The sequence below is a fragment of the Ammodytes marinus genome (assembly GCF_949987685.1).
Source record: "Ammodytes marinus genome assembly, chromosome: 17".
NCBI lineage: Eukaryota > Metazoa > Chordata > Actinopteri > Uranoscopiformes > Ammodytidae > Ammodytes > Ammodytes marinus.
Genome location: NC_137221.1, coordinates 8,521,178 through 8,542,618, shown reverse-complemented (window position 1 = coordinate 8,542,618; position 21,441 = coordinate 8,521,178). Strand labels below are relative to the sequence as shown.

Sequence of the window (21,441 nt, the reverse complement as noted above, 5' to 3'; positions counted from 1 at the left end):
TACTGCGGGTACTGTACTCTTTCATATCTGATTTGGTCACGGTCCAACATTGTGCGTCTGCATGAGAGTTCCATCACCTCACCGACCTTCAAGCTCTTCCTCATTTAACAGGCAAAGGATCCGTTTTCAGCAAAGAAAGCTGGCCGTGGATGTGAGGATTTGGTGGTTGTGGTGTGTGTGTGTGCGTGTGTGCGTGTGTGTGTGTGTGTGTGTGTGTGTGTGCGTGTGTGTGTGTGTGTGTGTGCGTGTGTGTGCGTGTGTGTGTGTGTGTGTGTGCACGTACACCACTTTGCTTGACATCCAGAACATCCGCTGGAGACAAAACTCCCCCCCACCCGTTTAGAAGTGGTTCTCCTAGGTCCCTTCTGTCCTCACACCAACAAAGGACATGGCTTAAGACCCACATAGGTGTTTGCCAGCTTTGCGTGGACCCTCTTCACACTCCAGCGCTTCAGCCTCTCTATAGAAACACATTCCGGCGAGGGTGTCGGGTCAGTGCAGGCGCTGAAGGACGTGCGGTGCTTTGCAGGCACGCAGTAATTTGTTTAACCTCTGATTAGACCAAGGAATGTCAACTATGGAAGAGACACTACAGGTCCCGACAGCATCGTTTGACACTCGGACAATCTGTCATTTGCCACTATAGCAAAGCAAAGCAAAGCCAGTCACCATGGGCAGAAGAGAGGGAGTTTTACTGTTTGCGCGATCTGGTTGGGTTTTCTAAATAGGGCGGAAGAATAAAGCATGTCTTTTTTTATCTATGGGATTTATCTTGTGGCTTTCTGTGCAATAACCCTTGCTTTGCATGACATACAGTACAGTATAGCATTCGTATCTGATGATTTAAGCTGATGTTGGAGATATTATCAGGAGAGGAAGCTTTTTGAACTGAAAGCATGTTAAAGATAGTCGTAATGACGGGCCAAACTTTGGGAACCCCGGCTTTAAAACCTTTGTCTATCGTCACATCATTTTGGCCCAAAAAGTGCAGCCTTAAACGCAGATTGAAGACATTAGTGCATCACATGCTCCTTTATTTACTCTGGTAACACAACACTGACCACATGTTACAAAAAAGATGTTTAAATAAATCTGCAAATCTGGAATTGAATGAGGTAAAAAAAGCAGAGTTATCAAAGGCACATTTCTCCAGGGTCATTATCCTTACCATGTCGTATGCTCAACTTCAAAACACCATTGTACGATGTGGCGGGCAAAGCTGCTTTCACATACACACACATTAAATTATACTATTTTAGTATGCTAATAAACATGTCAATTGTAGTTTTACAAGTTCCAGATACGCTTTATCTTCTCGCCACTTTGCAGCTCCAGTAAATACTCCACAGTAGATTCTGTTGTTTTAAGCTGGAAGTTGGGAAACATGGACAACTTGCCGGAATTATTAATTTCATGCTTCGTGTCCAACCGCAGCTCCTTTTTCTTTTTCTTCCAAAGCTGCATTGTGAAAATAGAAAACTGTCTGGATTCTGGGCCTGTGTCATGTTGATGGCTGTGAAAAGTAGTCCGGATGAAACTTGTATTCAAATTCTGCTGTTACCTTTTTTCTAAAAGGTATCAAGAAACAGATGGGGCGGGTCTCGAAGGGGGTTTCACAATATCCTCTACGGGTAGAAATAAGATCCAGTCATATGCACTTGAATCTTATTCTTTGTGAGTTTTGTACATGTGGGACACCAGCTTAATATAAGCATTTCCTTTTTGTGAATATGGAAGGATAATGGAAGGACATTACACTCAGAGGAATATAGTATACTGTCTCTGTGTAATGTTGAAAACGCACACTACTTGTTGTGTATGCAAACGTGCTTTTTTCTTCCCCCAATGCACACAAATCTATACGTGTTATTCATGACTAATTGCATATGATTTAATGTCCCTGTTTTTATATTCATCAGTGGTAAGGGGGTCCCTTGCAATCTGAACTTTGGCAGGTATTAGTCGTTACTCAGCCAGCCAATGACAAAAGGCAAATGAATCTCAGGCCAGAATCTAATCCAATAATAACCTCACATGTTGAACTCTAAAAATAATCACACTCTCTCAAGACGGCTAGTGTGCGCCAGCGAGTACTGCAAGTGACCTTCGTAACTATTACCAATCTCTTTCCACATCAAGGTCACCTAAAAACAGAGCGGGTGTTTTATACATAACACAGTTAGAAAATCAGTACACACTGTACAGTACAAAAGACAAGTTCATCTCCCTTTGGATATTGTATACAGTTGGGATATCAAAAATAATACTAAAAACACATTTATATAATACAGTCGTAATATTTATGGGCTGTGTTCTGTGAGCAACATTTGAATAAAAATAAGAATCTCTCATTCGTCTCCTTAAAGCGTTCCAGATAAGTTCTGTCTTGCAGTCTATGAGTCAGTGCTCTCCGATAGCTGCTTTCCATTTAGAAGAGTTCGAGTCCTCCATATTACTATTACGACTAAAGGTCCTCAGGAAAGTGGAAAAAAAGTTGTGGTTCTGAAGCCATGCCGGAATTTTACATTCAGGATGACCTCATAGCGCACTCATAACGTGCACAAACACGAGGTGTGAGATAATGCACCTGAACGCGAAGGGGAGGTCAAGTTTGTGAATCTGCATGTGAACAGAAATCAGTTCAGACGAATCATGTCTCGCTCTGTCTCCCTCCCCGACAGTGACTATTGTTCAGTTCGTCGAGGGAGAAGGTTACGAGCTAACTGAAGAGACAGCAGTCGCTCTGGGGAAGAACAAGGCTGAATAAAAGATTTCGTTGGACGACTCCCATTAAAAGATTCATTGGATGACTCCCATGGCCAGCTAAATGAGATGAGACAAGAGGATAAAAAAAGGGGAAAGGGGGTCCCTCTAACGTCTTACGTAGCCGTTTGGAAGTTTTTAAAAAGTTTGCAAGTTCATAAGACTAGGAGAAGTCCAGGGGGCGGATCAACATGACGGTGGCTCTTAGCGAGTAGCTGGGGCCCTTGAAGTAGTGCCACTTGATACCGTTCAACTTCCCTATGTGCTGTCCTTGGGTGAAGTACATGCCGTTAAGGTTGGACGGGCCACAGGCATCGAACCACCAACCTGAGCAGAGAATAAGGACAAGGAAATGTAAATTAGAATCGTGTATACAGATAAATACAGTATGACACATGCAGTTCTTTAGTAAGTCACAGAGTAATATAACTAATATGCCCTTTAAAGAAGTATACGTACTGATAAAGTCACCTCAACCATACATTTGGCCCCAGAAGAGGTTGAAACTTTCCCATGGCCTCTCTCCCGCAGGGCCATGGCAATGGTTCAGACACCATTTCACCGCTATCTGCTCAATGTGTCACTGTCACTGGGTTCACTGGCATGCCAGTACCTGTTGCTAAACACTTTCACCTCCTTCTATTTAAAGCAAAGGGTGCATGTGCAAGAGCTCCAGCAGGACATCGGAGTAGAGAAAGGCATCGGAAAATTGTATTCTTCTCCCAAGGTGACACATTTCATAATTTCCCAGTTTTTAGGGAAAGGGTGGATGTGCCCTGGCTTAAGGAGATAGCTATGATATGATTGATTGAATCCACATATTTCTCGCTCCATGTCTTTTTTTTAAGAATGGATTTTAAACTTACTGTTTGTAATTTTACAAGGGTCTGAATGGTTTAGCACCGTGATACTTAGTCAAGTGTTTCTACCTTGTGTCATCGAAGACAGCAGCATTAAATGTACAAGCAGAATAAATCAGAAGTGTGGAGACGCAGCCTCCTCTTATTACCGAGACTGTGAAACATCCTGTCCATAAATATCCACCATGCAATTTGTTAAGACAGCAGGCTGTGTCCCTTCACTTTATCCAATCTTTCAGAAACTTTATTTCTATGTAATCTTCTTTTAAATTGTATTCCTTTAATTCTAACCTGTTTTATCGATTTTTAATGTTGCGCTTGCCCCCTTTTGAAATATAACATTTTAAGCTAAACACTTTCAGATGAATTTCATGTATGATAACTACATATAACTTTGATGTTCTTATCTGTATTGTTGTTATTATTGGTATTATATTTCAGATGCCTGAGATTTATCGAACCATGTCATCTACTCCATCATAGTAATGTGTCAAGTCTTACATAGTAAACACTGATACAGTCAGATATAGAACATATGCAAGGCATGGCATGTGTCAGTCACACTGGGGCAAATGGTAAGCCCTTCTTTCCCGTCAGACCTGGATACCGCTGCGGCCTACAGTATGACATTTCCCAAGACCTGCCAGTAATCAGGAGCAGCTTTCTGCCCTTGTTGCTGGCCCGGATCACACATATATATTTCACATTGATTGCTGCGCCATCATAAGATATATACACAACATAGCATGGCATCTGACCTCCTTACATTTCCACAACTGCATATAGTTTCAGGATGCTGGCATCAGCGGGAAATTGAATATAAAATTCCACTTGCTCCGCTCTAATGACTTACAAGAAGCTCAATGGGGAGGCGCCCGCAAAATGGGGTAGCTCTTTCAGGGTACGCACTGCACCTAACATCTTCGAAGTTTTTGTGAAAGGTTAAATATGTTACAGTTAATATTTCAGATTGAATGTTTATGAGTAATCTGAGTTGGTGGAAAGTGAAACGAAGCTAAAATTAAAGTGAATGTTGGACTTTCTCCATTGTCAAATCATCTTCAAAAGTAATTATATGTCAATGTTCTGGTACCAGCTTGTTTCTGATGCCCCTGTGTGGCCAAAAAAACATGAATGCAGCTTAATGTGAGTTATCTTATTATTACAAAATCACACTACTCAGTGTGGAGGTAGTATAGCTGGTTGCAATGTCCTGCAGCTGATACTATGCTGCGATGGGGTTTGGTTAATAGCGTGTCACACAGTGTGTATATTGTGCAACCTGCTGTTTTATTTTATTGAGAGACACCAAAGCAGAACACAGCGAAGGTGTCAAACTTGCCATCCCTCACTTGCTGATAAACTGCAGACCCCCCAACCGCCATAACACACATAAACATTTAGTGTGCACGGCAGCTATCTTTTGGGATTTATGATCAGTATACTCTCTATTTCTACGCCGGAGGTTTTTACTGACTTGTTAAAGCAGTGGGGATGTCTTCCTTTGAGAGAGAAAAAAAAGTCTCAGCAGCTAGTGCAATTTGTTCTCAGGATAGAGGAATCCCCCTACCTCTCACTGTCAGTTCTTTATCCCTGCTGGGTAAATATATATATTAAGGTATGTGTGTGTGTGTGTGTGTGTGTTCGCATAATATCATCCTACGCACTCTTAACATGGCATGCTGCAGTTGCTCTCATAAATGTGGCAGAGAAGTATTTTCCTCTTGTATTTTCCAGACACTTAGATCACTTGATGTCAGCCGTGCCCCCGTAATGCACGGAATAAATCAAGTGATATACTATACATTCTATAGCTAGCGCAGTGCAGGGTTCGGACTAGCTTTGACGTAGGCTACATGCTGTCGTTCTTCTCTCCTTTGTGCCTGGCCATATAGGCTGGCTATGAATCAGTCAGAGTAGGGGTGTTGATCAGCGATCGCATGCCAGTTCCCTTTAACACACTGCATTCACTATGACCTAAGAGGTAACGCTGATCTAAAATCTGCGCTTATAAATGCTTGATTAGTACCAGGTCAGGACTCCAAAGCAATAGAGCTGCCATGAGGTGATAGAAAGGGTCACTGGGCTCCACTTACACAGCAGGAGAAGCAGGGTCGTTTTAAATCTCTCTGACACTTGGTGCCGCGCCCAGGGATTTCTATAATGTGCTCGTTTCTAAATACATTGCAACTGGGAGGGTATTCAGGATATGGCCTAATAAGGTGCAGATAGATGTATAAGTGACTGGGCAAAGAACATTGTTGGGTTGGCCATAATGGTTGCAATATGGAATGGTTATATCATGCCATTTTTTTCTTATAAAAGCAATTTTATGGTATTGTCTCACTTGTGCAATGTAGACAGAAATGCTTTAAATTTCATTCCGTTTATTATATCTCGGGCCTTTTATTGTTTCTGAGAGCAAGAAGACATTGCTTAAAATACATATGATGGGGATAGGAACACGATAACTTAAAGCAATTAAGTTTATTTGGAAAATAAGACTATGTTCAGCCTAAAAGCAATAATAAAATGACTAAACTTGACCTTGCCAGCATCATAAAGTAAACAGACAGAGTTAGCGTCTAGCTGGTGAACATAGCGGGAGCATTTAGCAGCTAAAATGCCACATATTTCCCTCAGGAGTGGGAGGAAACAAAAAAGTAGAATAATATTGGACTTACAGTACATGTTTCAAGTGTTCAAAGACACTACTCAAAATGATTGCTACTGCTTCTCTGTATCTGATTACTGTGTAAACAGTTTGTTAACATGTTTGCACAATATATATGGTTAAAAAAAAATGAAAGCAGCTTTAGACAGTCATAAATATCCTCTTTACAGTTGAATGACCAACATCCTGGTTCTACTTTGATCTACTTTACATCCTTCAACCGTCCTCAATGAGGCATTATGGGATACATTTTAGCTTTACTTGCAAGTGGTATAGATCATTTGGCTTAACTGTTGACTTAACTGTCTGCTCGCTCGTGTTGCTTGCGCTGTTGCAGTTACTCGGGTGAGCACAGTTTTGTCACAGCCGATAGAAACTAAAGTCAAAACTACAGAACTAATACTCAATGCTGGTGTAATGGCGTTACGGGTCTCCTGCACTTACCCCCGGTTAGCATGAGGGCACACTTGCACATGCAGTTGTCATTGTCCATGTCCTTGGTGCTGAAGTCTGCGCCGTTAATGACTAGACTGCTCTGTCTGCCCGCAGTCCCACTGTGGCTTTTCAGGAACAGCCTGAAAGACATAAGGAGGAGGAGAAGGAGAAGGAGGGAGTCAGGACATGGAAACACATCAGGCAGAGGAGTACAACGGACTGAGCAATAAAGACAGCAAGAAGACATAACATGCTGCAAAAAGAAACGTCTCGTGGGAGATATTTATTTTTTTCTCCTGATTTAGTACATATAGAACACCTGGAACAACATGAACAGTGTCGAGAGAATATAATGTAAAGAACGGGGTAAAAAGGGGAGCATTATGAAAGAATTACAGATGGAGAGGGAGATAGAAAGACCCACAGACAGACAGACAGACAGACAGACAGACAGAGGAAAGAAAATGTAGTTTAAAGAATGTCTGGGAATCACATTTCCATCTTCAGGGACACAGTCGGTTTAATTTACACCACAACAACAGGCTAAATCATTAAACACCGACCTGTTAGAGCTGTACACTGTTAAAAGAGCAGTAACAAACCTGTTTAAACTATCATCCGTCCACAGCTGTCTAGGTATGGTCTACTAATAAGTCTTTGGTCTCCAAGTATGTAATATTTCTCCTTGTCTGGTTTTCAAGTACAACATGTTTAAGTACACAGTTCCTACTGTTCTCCCTCTTTTCATGATGTTACATTCCTTTCATGAAACCAGACACGCTACTGCAGTTTTGCCTCCGGTCCATATATATATTTTATGCCAGGTCCAATTTTAAGTGTATTTTGATTTAATTTTTTAAGCATGTGTCAATGCAACGACATAAACAGCAGAGTGCATAATCTACAGTATGCTCAGAATCTAAAATATGTTAGTCCAGAAATGCTGGTTCCTGAAACTGAAGCTGAGAATGGGGGATCAGCATTCAAGAGGCATCTCACTTAATGTTTGTGTAGTGGAGTTGGGGGGCTAAAAGGTTGGACTTAGAGGATTAAGGTGTCCACTGATACTGATACTATGGCTGACACTGAAAGTTACGTGGTAGTATAGAGTTATTATCTTAATGAATCCGTTCCCAAATCAATTCTGAAAAATTTGCTATTTGTACATTTTACGTTTAGTTAAGTGAAAAAAAGAAAAACTAAAACGACAGCTCTCATTTGAAACTTTTTGTCAATAAAGTGCCTGTCTATAGGTGGCACTTTGTGGCTTTTCATGTACAGCCATGATGACTATAGCTGGTAATGCTACCTAGTCCCTTTTCTTCTCCAACAAAGTCACGGATGTCACAAAAAGGTCACAATCTGTTTATCTGAAAATGTATGCCATTGATTAAATATGTTCTACAGAAGGCCCACAGCATTCCTATTGCATAGCGGATGCAGCTGAGAATCAGCTAGTAGTCAACCATCAAATGAGATAGTGAGTATCAAACTCTCTTGCCATCTTTGCACTCAGCGGATTTTTACAATAAACAGCATGGGTCGCTCCCAAGCTGAATTCTTTCACAAATTGAAATCTAATATGCAGCTTGGAAATTGATTTTTACAGGGTGTGTCCCATTGTGAACTCACTCGTGGTGTGAATGGGAATCTTATTCTCTCCACATCTTTTTGACAGCTTCACCATTACGAGCAGAACACGCCCTCCTTTATCCTTCAGCATTGCACACTTGCCCTTTTCTCTGCCTTTCTTTGTGTCTCTCACGCTCCCTCAGTTTAACTTTCTCCCAATAGAAGAGATTGCACGTCCAAAGAGCCTGGGCTGAAGCACCATGCCAATGAGGTGTCAGTTATCATGAACATTTTGCTTTCATTTCTCGATAACAGGGGACTATGGGTGTGTAGTTAACCATGCACCCAGTTTGGGTTTTCCAATAAGAAAGTAACAGATACACACGATAATAATATTAGAGTATTCAGTAGATTTTGAACACACTTTTGTTTGCACTTCCAGTTTTAGTGAAGCTTGTAGCTCTGAGGCATCAGGTTGAATAGCTCAACAAAAAAAGAAGGCTGGTAGACTCACCAGGAAGGAAAGTCATTTAAACGTGAAAGACTTCTGTATTTGGACAGCTGTGTGAATGGCTGCAGTGTGAGCGCAGGTCACAGTGGGGAATTCCCAATGCCACTAGACCGATGCATGTAATCCTACAATACAAGCGTGACGTCATGTGTCCGTCCAGTCAGTGGCACCAAAAGATCACAGGACATGGCAAGCTTGGGTAAGAGCTTGTGGGTAAAGCACTTGCTTACGTGTATAAATGTGCAGGTTCAAAGTACTTAATCTAAGACAAATGAGTAGATGAGGTATTAAACTTAGTTCTTAAGCCAAAAGACGTCTTTGAGCAGAGATATTTCCAGTAAAGAGTAAACTCAATTCCCAATTCACTGCTTCACTTACTGGTAGCATGACTACATATCAACTCATTCCTGATTCCGAGGAACAAAACATGCAGTGTCAAGGATGAGGTCTGCTACTGCTCTGATAAAGAACAGACTTTGCTGCGCTTTTACTCTCCTGTTTTTTTCCAAAGCTCTTACGATCTCTGTTGCAACTGACAAATCGCCAAAGCACATCATCAAGTGGGATTTTCGGCATGACACTTTTGACAGCGTGCTTTAAATAGTCTGCGGCTGTGTTTACCCGGGTGCGCATACATATTTACCAGACCAACAATAACCAAACTCAACTGACATCTGAACTTTTCCCTGTCTGGGTTCCATTAGCACTCAAATGATAAGTGTGGTAATCCAAAAATGGGCCCGAGTAGTGACCTCAAGAGGAAGAGATGCTTTTCCTGGGGCTTTGTATTAACAGAGAGAGAGAGAGAGAGAGAGAGAGAGAGAGAGAGAGAGAGAGAGAGAGAGAGAGAGAGAGAGAGAGAGAGAGAGAGAGAGGGGAAAAGGCAAAGAGACATAGAAATTGACAGGGAGATGGCGTCTTGTACTTCACATTACTGCATCAAGACATCTGTTTGGCCGGATTGGGAACTGAACAGGCAGGGCATGCTAATCTGATTGTTTCTCTTAAGGTAACTAAGTAATGCAATTGGTCAAGGCTCATTAGTAACCAAAATATTGAGTTGTGAGGGGAATCATTTGGCTTTACTCAATGACACCTCTGGGGAAGGAGGTTGGTGTACCGCCATCTAATTATTCTAACATCCAATGGGGATGCCTGCCGACTTGTTTGGGATCTTTAAAACATATATTTGGAAAGTCAATGAAGCGACAGTGCATGTCATAATTAAGGAGTCATTTCAACCAAATTACAAAAAAAGGAAAAAAAAAAGAATACCCCTGGTGCATAATGTATGAGCTAGCTTAATTCCATGTTCCCACTGGAAACAGCATCCCACATGTTGAATGTTATAAAGAACTTTTAGTACAAAATGAACCAGAAACCAGGGTCATTGTTTCTGGAAAGACAAACTAAGAGAGAGATACATCAAAACTCGGGGGAAACAAATTACTATTTGCATGACTAAATACCGCCAGGTTTTTTTTTCTTGTGATTTGGATGAACCACAGCCCTTAAAGCTTTGATGCAGATTCCATTTCAGCCTTAATGAGTCTATGCTCTGGAGTATTGCAGCGGCAAACTGTGTACGTGTGAAATGAGTTGTAGCAGGGTCAGGTGAGGAGTCAGATGACTGTGATATGTTTAACTGAGAGCCCTTCCAAGTAAAACTAGGTTACACTGATTGACATTTTATCACACTGTCTCTTACAAACACTGTTCTCTCACATCATATACACATTTGCACTGTTCATACAGCAATAAAGTGTTCACCTTTTTCAGATAGTTGAGTTTAGTTAGACCTGCCACATAATGCTCAGCATCTTAGCGTTGCTCTCCCATGAAGTAACTCACCAAACATAAATCAGCTTTTATGTTTGTTGAAATGTACTCAATTTAAAGCAGTGATTACAAAGGGCTGTTCCTTTCCAAAACGTGTCCCTTTCTCCCTTTCTCCCCCTACACAAACTCAAGATATTTGTTAGATTACAGCTGAGCAGGCTGGGACTGGCATGGGGCCCCGAATCGGCTAACATATTGCCTGTTTGCAGTCTAACTTTTATCTGACACATCCCATTTCACAGCACACACTGTTACTATGAACAGAGGATATTGCTGTCATACTGTAACGTTATGAAAGGATTTCTCTGGAGAGGTGAGGGGAAAAAGCCATTAAATAACATGCCTAATGGAATCTATATTACCCTGTACAAAGTTCAAGTGATACTTTGAAGAACACAGCTGAAATAAAATACTAAAATGGTGCAAATTTTCACTCTAATTTGCGCAAAATCCTTCTGGAGGCTCTAATTATAGAAGAAAGAAAAACATATCGGTTTTCATCTTTTGAGTGACTTCGCCAAGCCCTGGCCTGCTTGTTTTCTTTCATCTCCATACATGAAGGGGCGACTACCCAGTCAGCGGAGGGTCCAGCGCGTGCTGTTACACACCTGGCAGTCATTGACCTCCTGAACTGCAGTCTGATTGGCCCATTGCAGAGGTTAATCACCCTGACCAATGGTTCGCTTCCTTCTGCAAGGCAGCGGAGGTAGTCTGGCTGGCTAAGGCCCGCTTGGTTGCTCTTCTGCAACTGGGATTCATACAGCTCCATTGACACACATGTACACTGATGCAAACAGTATGTATAGGCGCATATACTATAGGTTTTCTGTAGTTCATATAGATTATTCTCAATATCTATGAGTAAAAATGTCAGAATGGAGTGAATAGCACATCTTCTTTATGTGCCATTTCTATTAAAGCTGAAACTCGTTTTGCAATGAAAAAACAGAAACCTGGTAGTGGTTTTAGTTCTAATGTTAAGAGAGCCTTAAAGTATAGTTTTAATGCCACTTTTCTTTGAAAACCTCTAGGAAAAAAAATCTTCTCCCGATTAAAATTCATTTTTGACTTGGGAATTTGGCACAATTAGCCTTTTCCGCAGTTTTCCACCATACTGCGGGATGTCATCAGCAGATGCAGTTTGTTTAGTTGCTGCAAAGATGGATTGGTTAATATGTGAGTTCAGTAGCTGATATGGTTGCATCAATATCACTTTCAATGAACTGATCTATCCATGATCACTGACAAAAACATTATCCACTAAGCAAGATGTGGCACAATGGTTGACAGTTCTTGCAAAAAGCTAGTAGGTGTCTGTGACCAAAATCAGCTTGACATTCTATGAATAAAAAAAATCACGCTTTATTTTTCTTTTTAAGATAATTGTTTTGGACTGTTTTATGCTTTAGTGCAGAGCATTTGGAACAGAAGGGGAATACATGCTGCAAAGGACTGCGGGCTGGAATCAAACCCTGGCCACTGCTACAAGGACTTGGCCTTAATGGTATGCACTTCAGCAGTTGAGCTACTGGGGTGCCCAATATATTTCAACTTTGATTACAGATAAACTTGAAATACTCAACAGATTTTTCAAGTGTTGCGGCCTGTTGCTTTCATGCTTCATCTCTGTACCATTGGAAACAGTGGAACATGACCCTCCCAGGGATGGGGTTCAAGACATAACTTGAGATATTTGAGATTATCTCTGTGCAAGTCTCGGTACACAGAGGGGTCAACATATTTTGGAACCCAAATCTGTGCCAATTTCATTCCTGAACCCTCACATGAATAACAACTAAATGAGATCTATCTGATTCCACGGGGAAACCTTGCCATTACCATGTGGAGAAATCACTAGTTTTAAGAACTTGGCTCTCTGAATGGGGAACGGTAGTGAATAAAAATGTAATGACTTGTTCAAAATAAACAGTGGTCTTTTCTTCTAGCTGGGAGACTTTGAAATTCCACATGAAACGTTTTCCCCGGTAAGCCTCAAACTTGTGTCTGTGCATATATTTAACTGCTGTGAATGTAAACCTCAGACCATTTGGAAATGATGGTTTTCTCTTCTGCCCAGAGCACTTCGCTACCTCCTTAAATGTGCATTAAGGTTTTCAGGCACATAAAATATTGCTCAGATATTCACTGACTTTCAGTCTTCGGAAGTAGTTGCATGAAAATGATACTTCTATTTGATGAAAGGTAGTGTACTATAAAGACACACACAGGCTTCGAGTATCTATCGAGTATCAGGCTTCGAGTATTTATTTCGCCCCTCATGTCTTTTGTAAAAAAAAATCAAATAAAAAGGGCAACACAATTTCTTTTAAATCTATAACTCGGAACACTCCTACTCTTCCGTCACTTCAACAACACACTCATAAATCATTGTCTATATGCGAAAACTGTCTATCTTATATGGCATTCGTATCAGTAATTTTAGTTTGTGGCTCTGTCTTTTATTTTTACTTAATTTAGTTTTGGGTAATGTGCAATATTAATCATTCCATGCCATGATTTCACCTCTGACACAGCACATTTGACTCATTTCATTCAATCTATTTTCTCTAATTAGCTTTTTAAGAAAGTAAGAAAGCTTAGAAACCTTGATAAATGAGGGTGATTAGCTGAGTGTGTTGATCTGATGGCTATCGGTACAATTTGCAGGTCGTCAAATTATATTTGATTTTATTATTTTCCTTTCTGCGACCCATGTTGTATCATAGCAAACAAATGAGCTATGATAATAGGGGACATTTTTCTGCTGTTTATAAAGACAATAACCTCTGCAATTATGGTGACCGCGGTCACAATGAAGAAAAAAACAACCTTAAAGCGCTTATTTCACAACATTATGAGGTTATGGTTCAGCGGGACTTAGCGGCTGGTCAACTCAAAATTACCTCTCAAAGTGTTGTCCACAAAAATTGAGTGTTCAAATCTGAAATAACATGTTTCCTGTCAGCTTCCAATCGGCAGATGTATCTATTATACCTTTTTTTATGATTATCCTGCTCTTCTGATCTATGATGAGCATTTTTTCAGGAATTTAATCAAACGAAGGTATTTCAACACTAGTATGTATAGTGTATACATGGTTGGCTTTTGTGTTTCATACTAAACTCTACATTTATGCAATTCACTGCTTTAAACCCTAAATGATTGACTCACTCTATAATGTAATAAAATGATTACACAATATCGAGAAGAATATTACATTTTGCTCGCTCCATCATGTAATAACTGACCCAAAATGTAATAAGTAAAACAATTCAAGTTGTGGGCTCATTTTGTTAAACTATCGACCGGTTATTACATTTTGGGTTATATTAATTTTTATTGATTTATATGAAACCAAGAAGCTGGCAACAAGACAAACATTTCCTGGCTGGACATGCTTGGTGTGTTTTTATGATTGAGTCGTGTGCATTATTGGACTTGCACTATTAATAAATTCTAGCTCGTTTCCAAGTGGTACTTTTCAGTTCTGTGGCCTTGTTTATGAGATTTCTTCTCTTGCAGTCTGCGTTTGCGTGTGAGACAGAAAGAAAGAGAGACCAAGAGTCAGATTGACTACCCCATATGAGGTATTCATAAATGTTTGTCAGATTCGTGCTGACGCAGGCTGTATTCCAGTAAACCAACACAAATCACATAACCCATAACCAAGTGAAAAACAGGCCATATCAGTTACAACTATGTCTTGTTTATCTAGGTTGCAGGGCAACAAATGAAATTCAGAAAACTTGCTGCAGACTGTTTGACATTCAAAAGCAGGAAGGTGCCAGAAGCAGAGAGAACAGAGAACATGGCAGTGTGGGTTTGTTTTGGCCCATGATTCAGAGAAGCAATGTTATTATCATACCGCAACTGTTTTTCAAGAACAAATCTATTTTTAGAGATTGTGGTGTCGATTGGACTCCTTAAAAGTATGATCCTGTATCCAAAACAGACTGGAAAGGCCAGGGATGCCCTTTGCCTGCCTCAGCGGGATAGAAAGTAGTTAATATATCACTAATTCAAAAGAACTAAAGGTCAAGTGTGGGATGTTACAATTATGTGGACAGGAAAAGATGAAACAAAAGAAAATGTAAATGTTTGTGAATGTGTGTGAGTACAGTATATGTTTAAGAGAGTTACAGAAGGAATTGGATGGTGTAGAGGTAGAGGCTCTTAGAGAAATCATGTATTGAGGTTTCACAGCCAGCATTAGAAATATGCAGGTTTCACTCGGTCCTCACATTGTGGTCACACAAATCCCCCACTTGTGTTAAATTCAAAACAAAAAAAACGACTTGATCTGTTCCGAGTGATTGAAATCCATTTCCCCGGTTCTCAGAGAAAAGCCCAATCCAGATACAAGCTCCACAAGATGGAAAACCTTGTAAAGTGAAACCCCTGTCATCGCAAGACCTTTGTGAAAATTAGATATGGCAACACGCCTAACGCCCCTCCGCGTGCTGTTGGGAAACACTTGAAACTTGCATTCTTGTCCAGAGCTCGGTGCGAGGAATGGAAGGGTTGAGGTAAAGGCTTTCAAGCCACAGCATCTCCTTCCTTATTCCGTCATTCAAAGCTGACATTTCGCAACTAAAAGGTACCTCTTATCAGAGAGAACCAGCCATCCAGAGAAAACGGCATAATTGAAGATGTCAGACCTTCTCCTCTGTGGCCAGCAATTGCTTGGAACTCTGTGGAATTTGCAATTGTTTTCCACATCTGAGAGGGCCAAGCATCTGCCATAGTTTGAAGACTGTTATCATTAACCCTCTCTCTCAAAAAAAAAAAAATCCTTTTGCCCTCGCAACATACGAGGACAAAGCGTCAGTCAAGGGAAAGTTTGCAATGAGGAGACGATGACAGGTGATACATTTGGTTCGTAAGGAATTTTGCAGTGAGAAAAACTGTGTACATACACTAAGAGAATCAACACGATATAAGTATATGAAATGCTCACGTTTACTTGCGATGTTGATAATCAGGACACTTTTTTTTGTCTTTTGATTGAGGTTTAATTTCCTTCTATAATTTCTTTCTTTTCACAACCTTCTGATATGTAACAATCAAGGGGAGAAGAAGACGCTAAAGGCTTGTCCACTGAGAAAGTATTACAGCCACATTTCTTTCCATCTCATTGCACGTCTGATGGAACAAATATGTGATTTAAATCAATAAAAATGTCTACAGGCTGCATAATGGCTGATGTTTCACACGCTCTATATGCATGTTACTGTGACCTTCAAGTCAATTTACTTCCTTTTTTAGGCACATAACCACAGTGATTGTGCGCTGAGCTCTGTAAGATCTGCCAAAATGTGTCCTTCATTTGTAGACACAAATGGAGTACTGAAGCTTTTGCAGCTTTCAGTACAAAGGCTTTGTTGAAATTGGGTAAAGGCGTTTTAACACCTATAGTTTGTTTGGTCTGGTCTGAATCAGTTATCTATTTGTTAAAATGTTGCATGTTGCCTCAAGTTTGAAATCCCCTCAAGACAACTCTCGGAACGAAAAACAAAGTGTCAAAGAAGAGCAGACTCTTTTTCAGAAATAGATGAACACACAACTTTCCCAATACAAAATGGAGGGACAACTCGGCCCTGGTCATTGTTCGCAACATTGTTTAGATTCATCACTTTTGGCAAATGATACCGGTTTAAAAATGCTGCGTTTTGTAGTAGCTAAATAAGTGACAGGCCTACAGGCCTACAGTCCCACAGAAAATTCACAGCGCTAATGCCTCTGGGAGCTGGTTCGATCAAAGAAAGGCGCAGATGTTTCTGAAGTTGTGAGCTTGAGCTTGGATCATGTTCTCACCATTACATTTTGTTTAACCACAGCAACACCCCTCTTCACTGATGTCTCAGTGCGGTTGTTTTGGTCCACTCCTGAGTCCAATTGCTGTGTTCACACCAATGGGGTAAGACCTCCAGGGTTTTCTACAACCGAACTAAACATGACATTGTGTGAGTCTACACTTTAATTTATTCCATTCACTTTGCAAATATGCAACTGCAGTTCAAGCTGCCATTGAATTCCAAAAAGGAAAAGGTAGCTAGCAGCAATATAAGCAGTTTTACCTGTAGTTTTGTTTCTCACTGCCGATTTGGAAGCGGTCATATAGTGAGAAGGCCTGTTGTCCTTCCCAATCTGTGAGTTCTACCCGGAGGGCATACTGCCTCTGGCTGGTCAACTGGTAAACATATTCGTTCCCCAACCAGTGCTCTGCAGACACGCTCCCAAAACCCTGCAATGGGGGAAGAGAAACAAAATAATCAGTGTGGATATTTTTTTCTTTTTGTAAATCACAAACTAAATATTATTCATTGCTTTGTCCTTTCTTTCCCTAAAATGATAAAATCTCCACACTGGAGGATTGTGGAATGGATGGGAAGGAATTAATTTTCTGTCCATCATAAATCAGATCAGAACAAATGATTCCTGCTAAGTAATAATAATAATTTGGCTTTTTATCCACCAGCAGAAAATGTTTCTGTAGTGCATAAATAATTTTTCCCATAGCATCTCAGCATTCTTTTTCATTTCTCCAGACCGGAGAGAAAAAAGCTACATATATTACTCCCATTGTATATTAAAAGTATTTTTATGCAGTTTTTTTTAAGCACACTTTTGGCTTCATCCTCTTCGTGGATAGACTTACCTACCTATAAAAGTGCCCTAAATTGGTACCAGCTGAAACAGACGCACACCTTTTTCCATTTCTGTCTTCAACACGAGTCACACATGTTAAACTCGTTATTGCCCAAAGACTTCTTTTTCCAAAATATATGCTGCATGCACGGACTCTCCTTCAAACACTGTGAAAGTTTGCATTTGATCAAGAGTGGGCTCCCGGTCACAGGCAAAGTGCTTCTGACAGCAGCAAGAGTAGTGGATTGCAGAGGGGGAATATCACAAAGCAGGATGACTTTACAGCCCTGACAGGATGGTCTGCACTGCTCCATTAAAGATGAGGGAAGAAGGGCGGGGGGAGCGGGGGGGGGGGAGGGGGGTTGGTGGAGTGGGCTATAGGGAGGCAGAGTCCAGGAGAAGTCTGTGTTTGCATTGAGTGTGTGTGGTGATGAGAAATGGGAAAGAGGGAAAGTAAATATGGGGCACTCCTCGGGCGTTAGGCATGTCCTGCCGAGTGGGTGGAAGAGTAAGTGACTGGAGCCTGTTACTGCTTTATCTACGTTTCTCTCTCTCTCTCTCTCTCTCTCTCTCTCTCTCTCTCTCTCTCTCTCTCTCTCTCTCTCTCCTCAAATTGATCTCAGTGCTGATGAGATGTTCCCTACTGACTAGCTTTCAGCTTGATCCAATGCCTCCTACTGTGACCGCGGTTTATCTCAGGAACCCTGGCAGGAGAAAAGGACTTGGAGTCAAAACCTGTTGACAGTTTCCCTCTGTATAGTTCCGGTGCTTCGTGATCTCTCACACGCATACCCCGATCTACATCATTCAGCCCACAGAAGATGAGGAGATGGTTAGTCACATTGTTGGACCGAGCGCTCGGTTTGCATCTCAGTTACACTCGCTGAAATCACTTTGTCGGGGGAAGGAATGTAATTTTAAAATGTTGAGCACTGTCATTCTCTGCAACTGTTAAAGATTACCTAGAATTACATTGTGGGTCCCAACCTTTTTTTTTTTTTCGTCTGACGTACCCCCACAGCTGTATCAGATGATCTCATGTAGGGCCTTCCCTTCATCAGCACCAGCATCCGTGGTCTTTCAAATGAATTCAAAGCTAAATGTGTATTATTAACCTATATAATGGTAAAGCCTGCCAGTGGATACAGTTACGATTGTCAAAATTAAATTCCGTTAAGTCTACATTCAGATGTCTTGGAGTGATAGATGCTTTCTAAAACGTTTAAAACATGCATCCATTAGCTTCTATTATTTTTAGCTAACTACTTCGACTCTTTATCCATTACTTTTAGCTTACTATTTCAACTGTTATTCATTATTTATCTTCCAATAATTATTATTATTATTAAATATTATTTTAACGCAATTGCAACCCATTATTTGTAACATGTGACTGAGGTTAATTGACGGCTTGTTGATTATTGCAAACTAACTGCTAGTTAATTAGTTAAGGTTTCCGCGTAGGGCCTACCCCCTGGAAAACCCAAAGTACCCTCTTTGCACCGTTTTCACATGATAAGGTTAAACAGAGTGTTGTGAGCTTCCTGGTAATGTAATTACAAACATCAAATTGTTTCAAGATCACATCCAAACATGTGCACTTTGTCACTGGTGCCAAAAGTCTCTCAATGCTCCCACAAAGAAACAGCATCTCACTTTTGCCTGAAAGATTTACAATCCTCCACGTATATTAAATCAGTGAGTACAAACCTCTAGAGACCAAAAATGAAATAAAATGTATGTCGCAATAGAACGCCATCTATAACCTCAAGTCTTTTCAAGGAGAAGAACAGTAATATAAGGCTGTTAGATCAGCACTATGTCGGCCAAGGTCCATGAGTGTTTCCTCACGTACTGTAATGCACTCCATGCTCTCTATAACACCTGTTCAAAGCTGGAGGGTTTCCACGTCTGTATCATTGGTGCTTCCTTTTAAGGGCTCATATTATCTTTACTTCACTGTCCGTTCATTGTTGCCATTCAAACCTTTTACCAGTGTTCCCAGTTAAGTGTTTTTATTTGATCTAACTTGGAGACTTCACTGATTTATAAATGTTTGAAATCCCTCCCCATTGGCTCGTAGACTGCACCTCAAGAGCAACCGAGAGACGGGAAATAATTAAAGTGGAAACAGAAAACAGATTACAGTGGATAGAATGATCATAGCCCATTTCACAATAAACTGACAACTAGTGAAAGGTATACACAGGTGACTTCCACAGCAAGTGCCAGAAAATGCGAACTGCCAACAATAATAAATCCAAATTTACTATCTAAATACAGCTTAGGATGAAAAACACTCCCAGTGCAAATATGCATTTGATTTCTCCTTGATGACAAACAGATGAAACGGCTGGCACAGGACTACAGAAACTAAACAGAATGTGTTGTTTTTACATGTAGGTAATAATTTCCTGTTGGAAAAAAAGAATAACAGCGTGTTAACAGCAAGAAGCCTTGGCTGAGGAGCAGAGCAAGACACCTTAGATAACATTGTTCATGTAAAAGACATGACAGAGGAGCGTGCTTGCAGAGGAAGAATATGTGGCTGAAGTGTTCCAAATGGTCTTGGATCAGAGGATCTGCTTTTAAGTTTTCAGCATGTTCAATTGAGGCCAAAATGTGCAAGCTATTTGTCATAATCACCCTGCGAAAGAGTATTTTTGAAACAGGATGTTGTGCTCAACACAGTGTTTCGTAATGTTGTACATAATGGATATGGACGAGCGTGCGCTCTCCATTTCTGCCTTTTGTGTTGACTCGCTGTTTTGCGTTTAAAGAATCACTATTATCATATTGCCTTTAATATGTATGAGTGTCGGCAAGTCTGTTTGCACGCATTTGTCATTTCTCACCGTCTTGTATTCCTTCCACGTTCTCTGGAAGTCCAGACTCCCGTCTTCTCTGCGCTGGATGACTGTCCATCCACCACCGGCTGTTTCCATGTTGCAATACACCTACACAGTTGAAAAGAGAGAGCAAAGGAGGGTGGGAAAACACATGTATGAAGTTAATGGAACACTGATAGCACCCTTAGGTCAGATGCAATTTAACTAGAATACTAATGAGTCCAACATTCGATGTGAGTCTCAGCGGCATTAACGAACAATGAAGGGTTATTTGGACTATTATTTGGTTCCAGACACTCCTTTTTTCCCAGCTTTCGCGATGAATCATCTTCGGGAATGCGACATATCTGTGTCCTCCTCAGACTTAATCAATGTCTTCTTATCCCTCACCAACTCCCTGGAGATGTTGCTCATCAGAGGTCCCTGGTTTTTGCAGGATCAAAGTGGAGGGTCCTGGGTGTAATGTGGCCCTTAACCTTGGACCTCAGTGTGTGTAAGCTGATAATGCATGGCTGGTGCACTATCTGCACTGTTGCTCTTTGTTTTGAGGGGGAGACCCCAGGGTGGAGAGGCGTAGGTCTCTCACCTCAGTCAGAGCCCACACAGCTGAACACACATGAACATAGTCTGGGTATAATTAAGGAAGTACAACTTGACAAAATAATTTTCCCCAAGCCTAGCTCATCATTCATGACATGCACAAAGAGACACAAACACACACACACATGCATACAAACGCTATATCCTTTTAAGTCAATCTGAATGTGTAAGGTCCTACTGACAATGCAACTACTGTTATTCCGATTGGTGGAAAAATATTCAAACTTTACAGCGATATGGGTCCTTTCATTGTACTGCAGGTATGCCCAACAGTTTTAATTAATAAGAGAGTTTATATTTCCTTGCAACAACAAAAAAATAAAGTTAAGCAGAATTGAAGTTCCAGTGATTAGCCCAGCAACACCAAGCTTGAGTTTGAGGGACAGAAATCAACACACTTTCCACAACCTCTGAACTTTATAAATCATCACTCCCATTAATCAAGAGTATGCCCTGTGTAGAGGTTAAACAGACACACACACGCACTTTCACAATTGTCACCATCCTGATCAACTCAGTGTCTTGTTTCACACCTCATCCCCGCGCCAAACTCCTGCACCCTGAACGCTGCCAAGTGTATTTTCAGCTTTCAATACTCCTGCAGCAGCTAGCACCCATTATTCACACTCATCAGTCCAGTGTTGGCTCATAGTCTACTTTGTCTTGCTTCAACCAAACAAAAACACACAC

General features: G+C 40.8%; 1 protein-coding gene across 1 annotated transcript in view; it reads right to left on the bottom strand.

Annotated features, from left to right (window-relative positions):
• Positions 1-1,084: 1,084 nt before the first annotated feature.
• angpt1 (angiopoietin 1) overlaps positions 1,085-21,441 on the bottom strand; it is a 47,833-nt gene continuing 27,476 nt past the window's right edge. Inside the window, exons 6-9 of the mRNA XM_080044819.1 lie at positions 20,158-20,259; positions 16,732-16,898; positions 6,742-6,872; positions 1,085-3,090 (exon numbers count right to left, since the gene is read on the bottom strand). Of these exons, the coding sequence (XP_079900945.1) occupies positions 2,927-3,090; positions 6,742-6,872; positions 16,732-16,898; positions 20,158-20,259 (564 nt within the window). The 3' untranslated portion in view covers positions 1,085-2,926. The remainder of the gene's footprint in view (positions 3,091-6,741; positions 6,873-16,731; positions 16,899-20,157; positions 20,260-21,441) is intronic.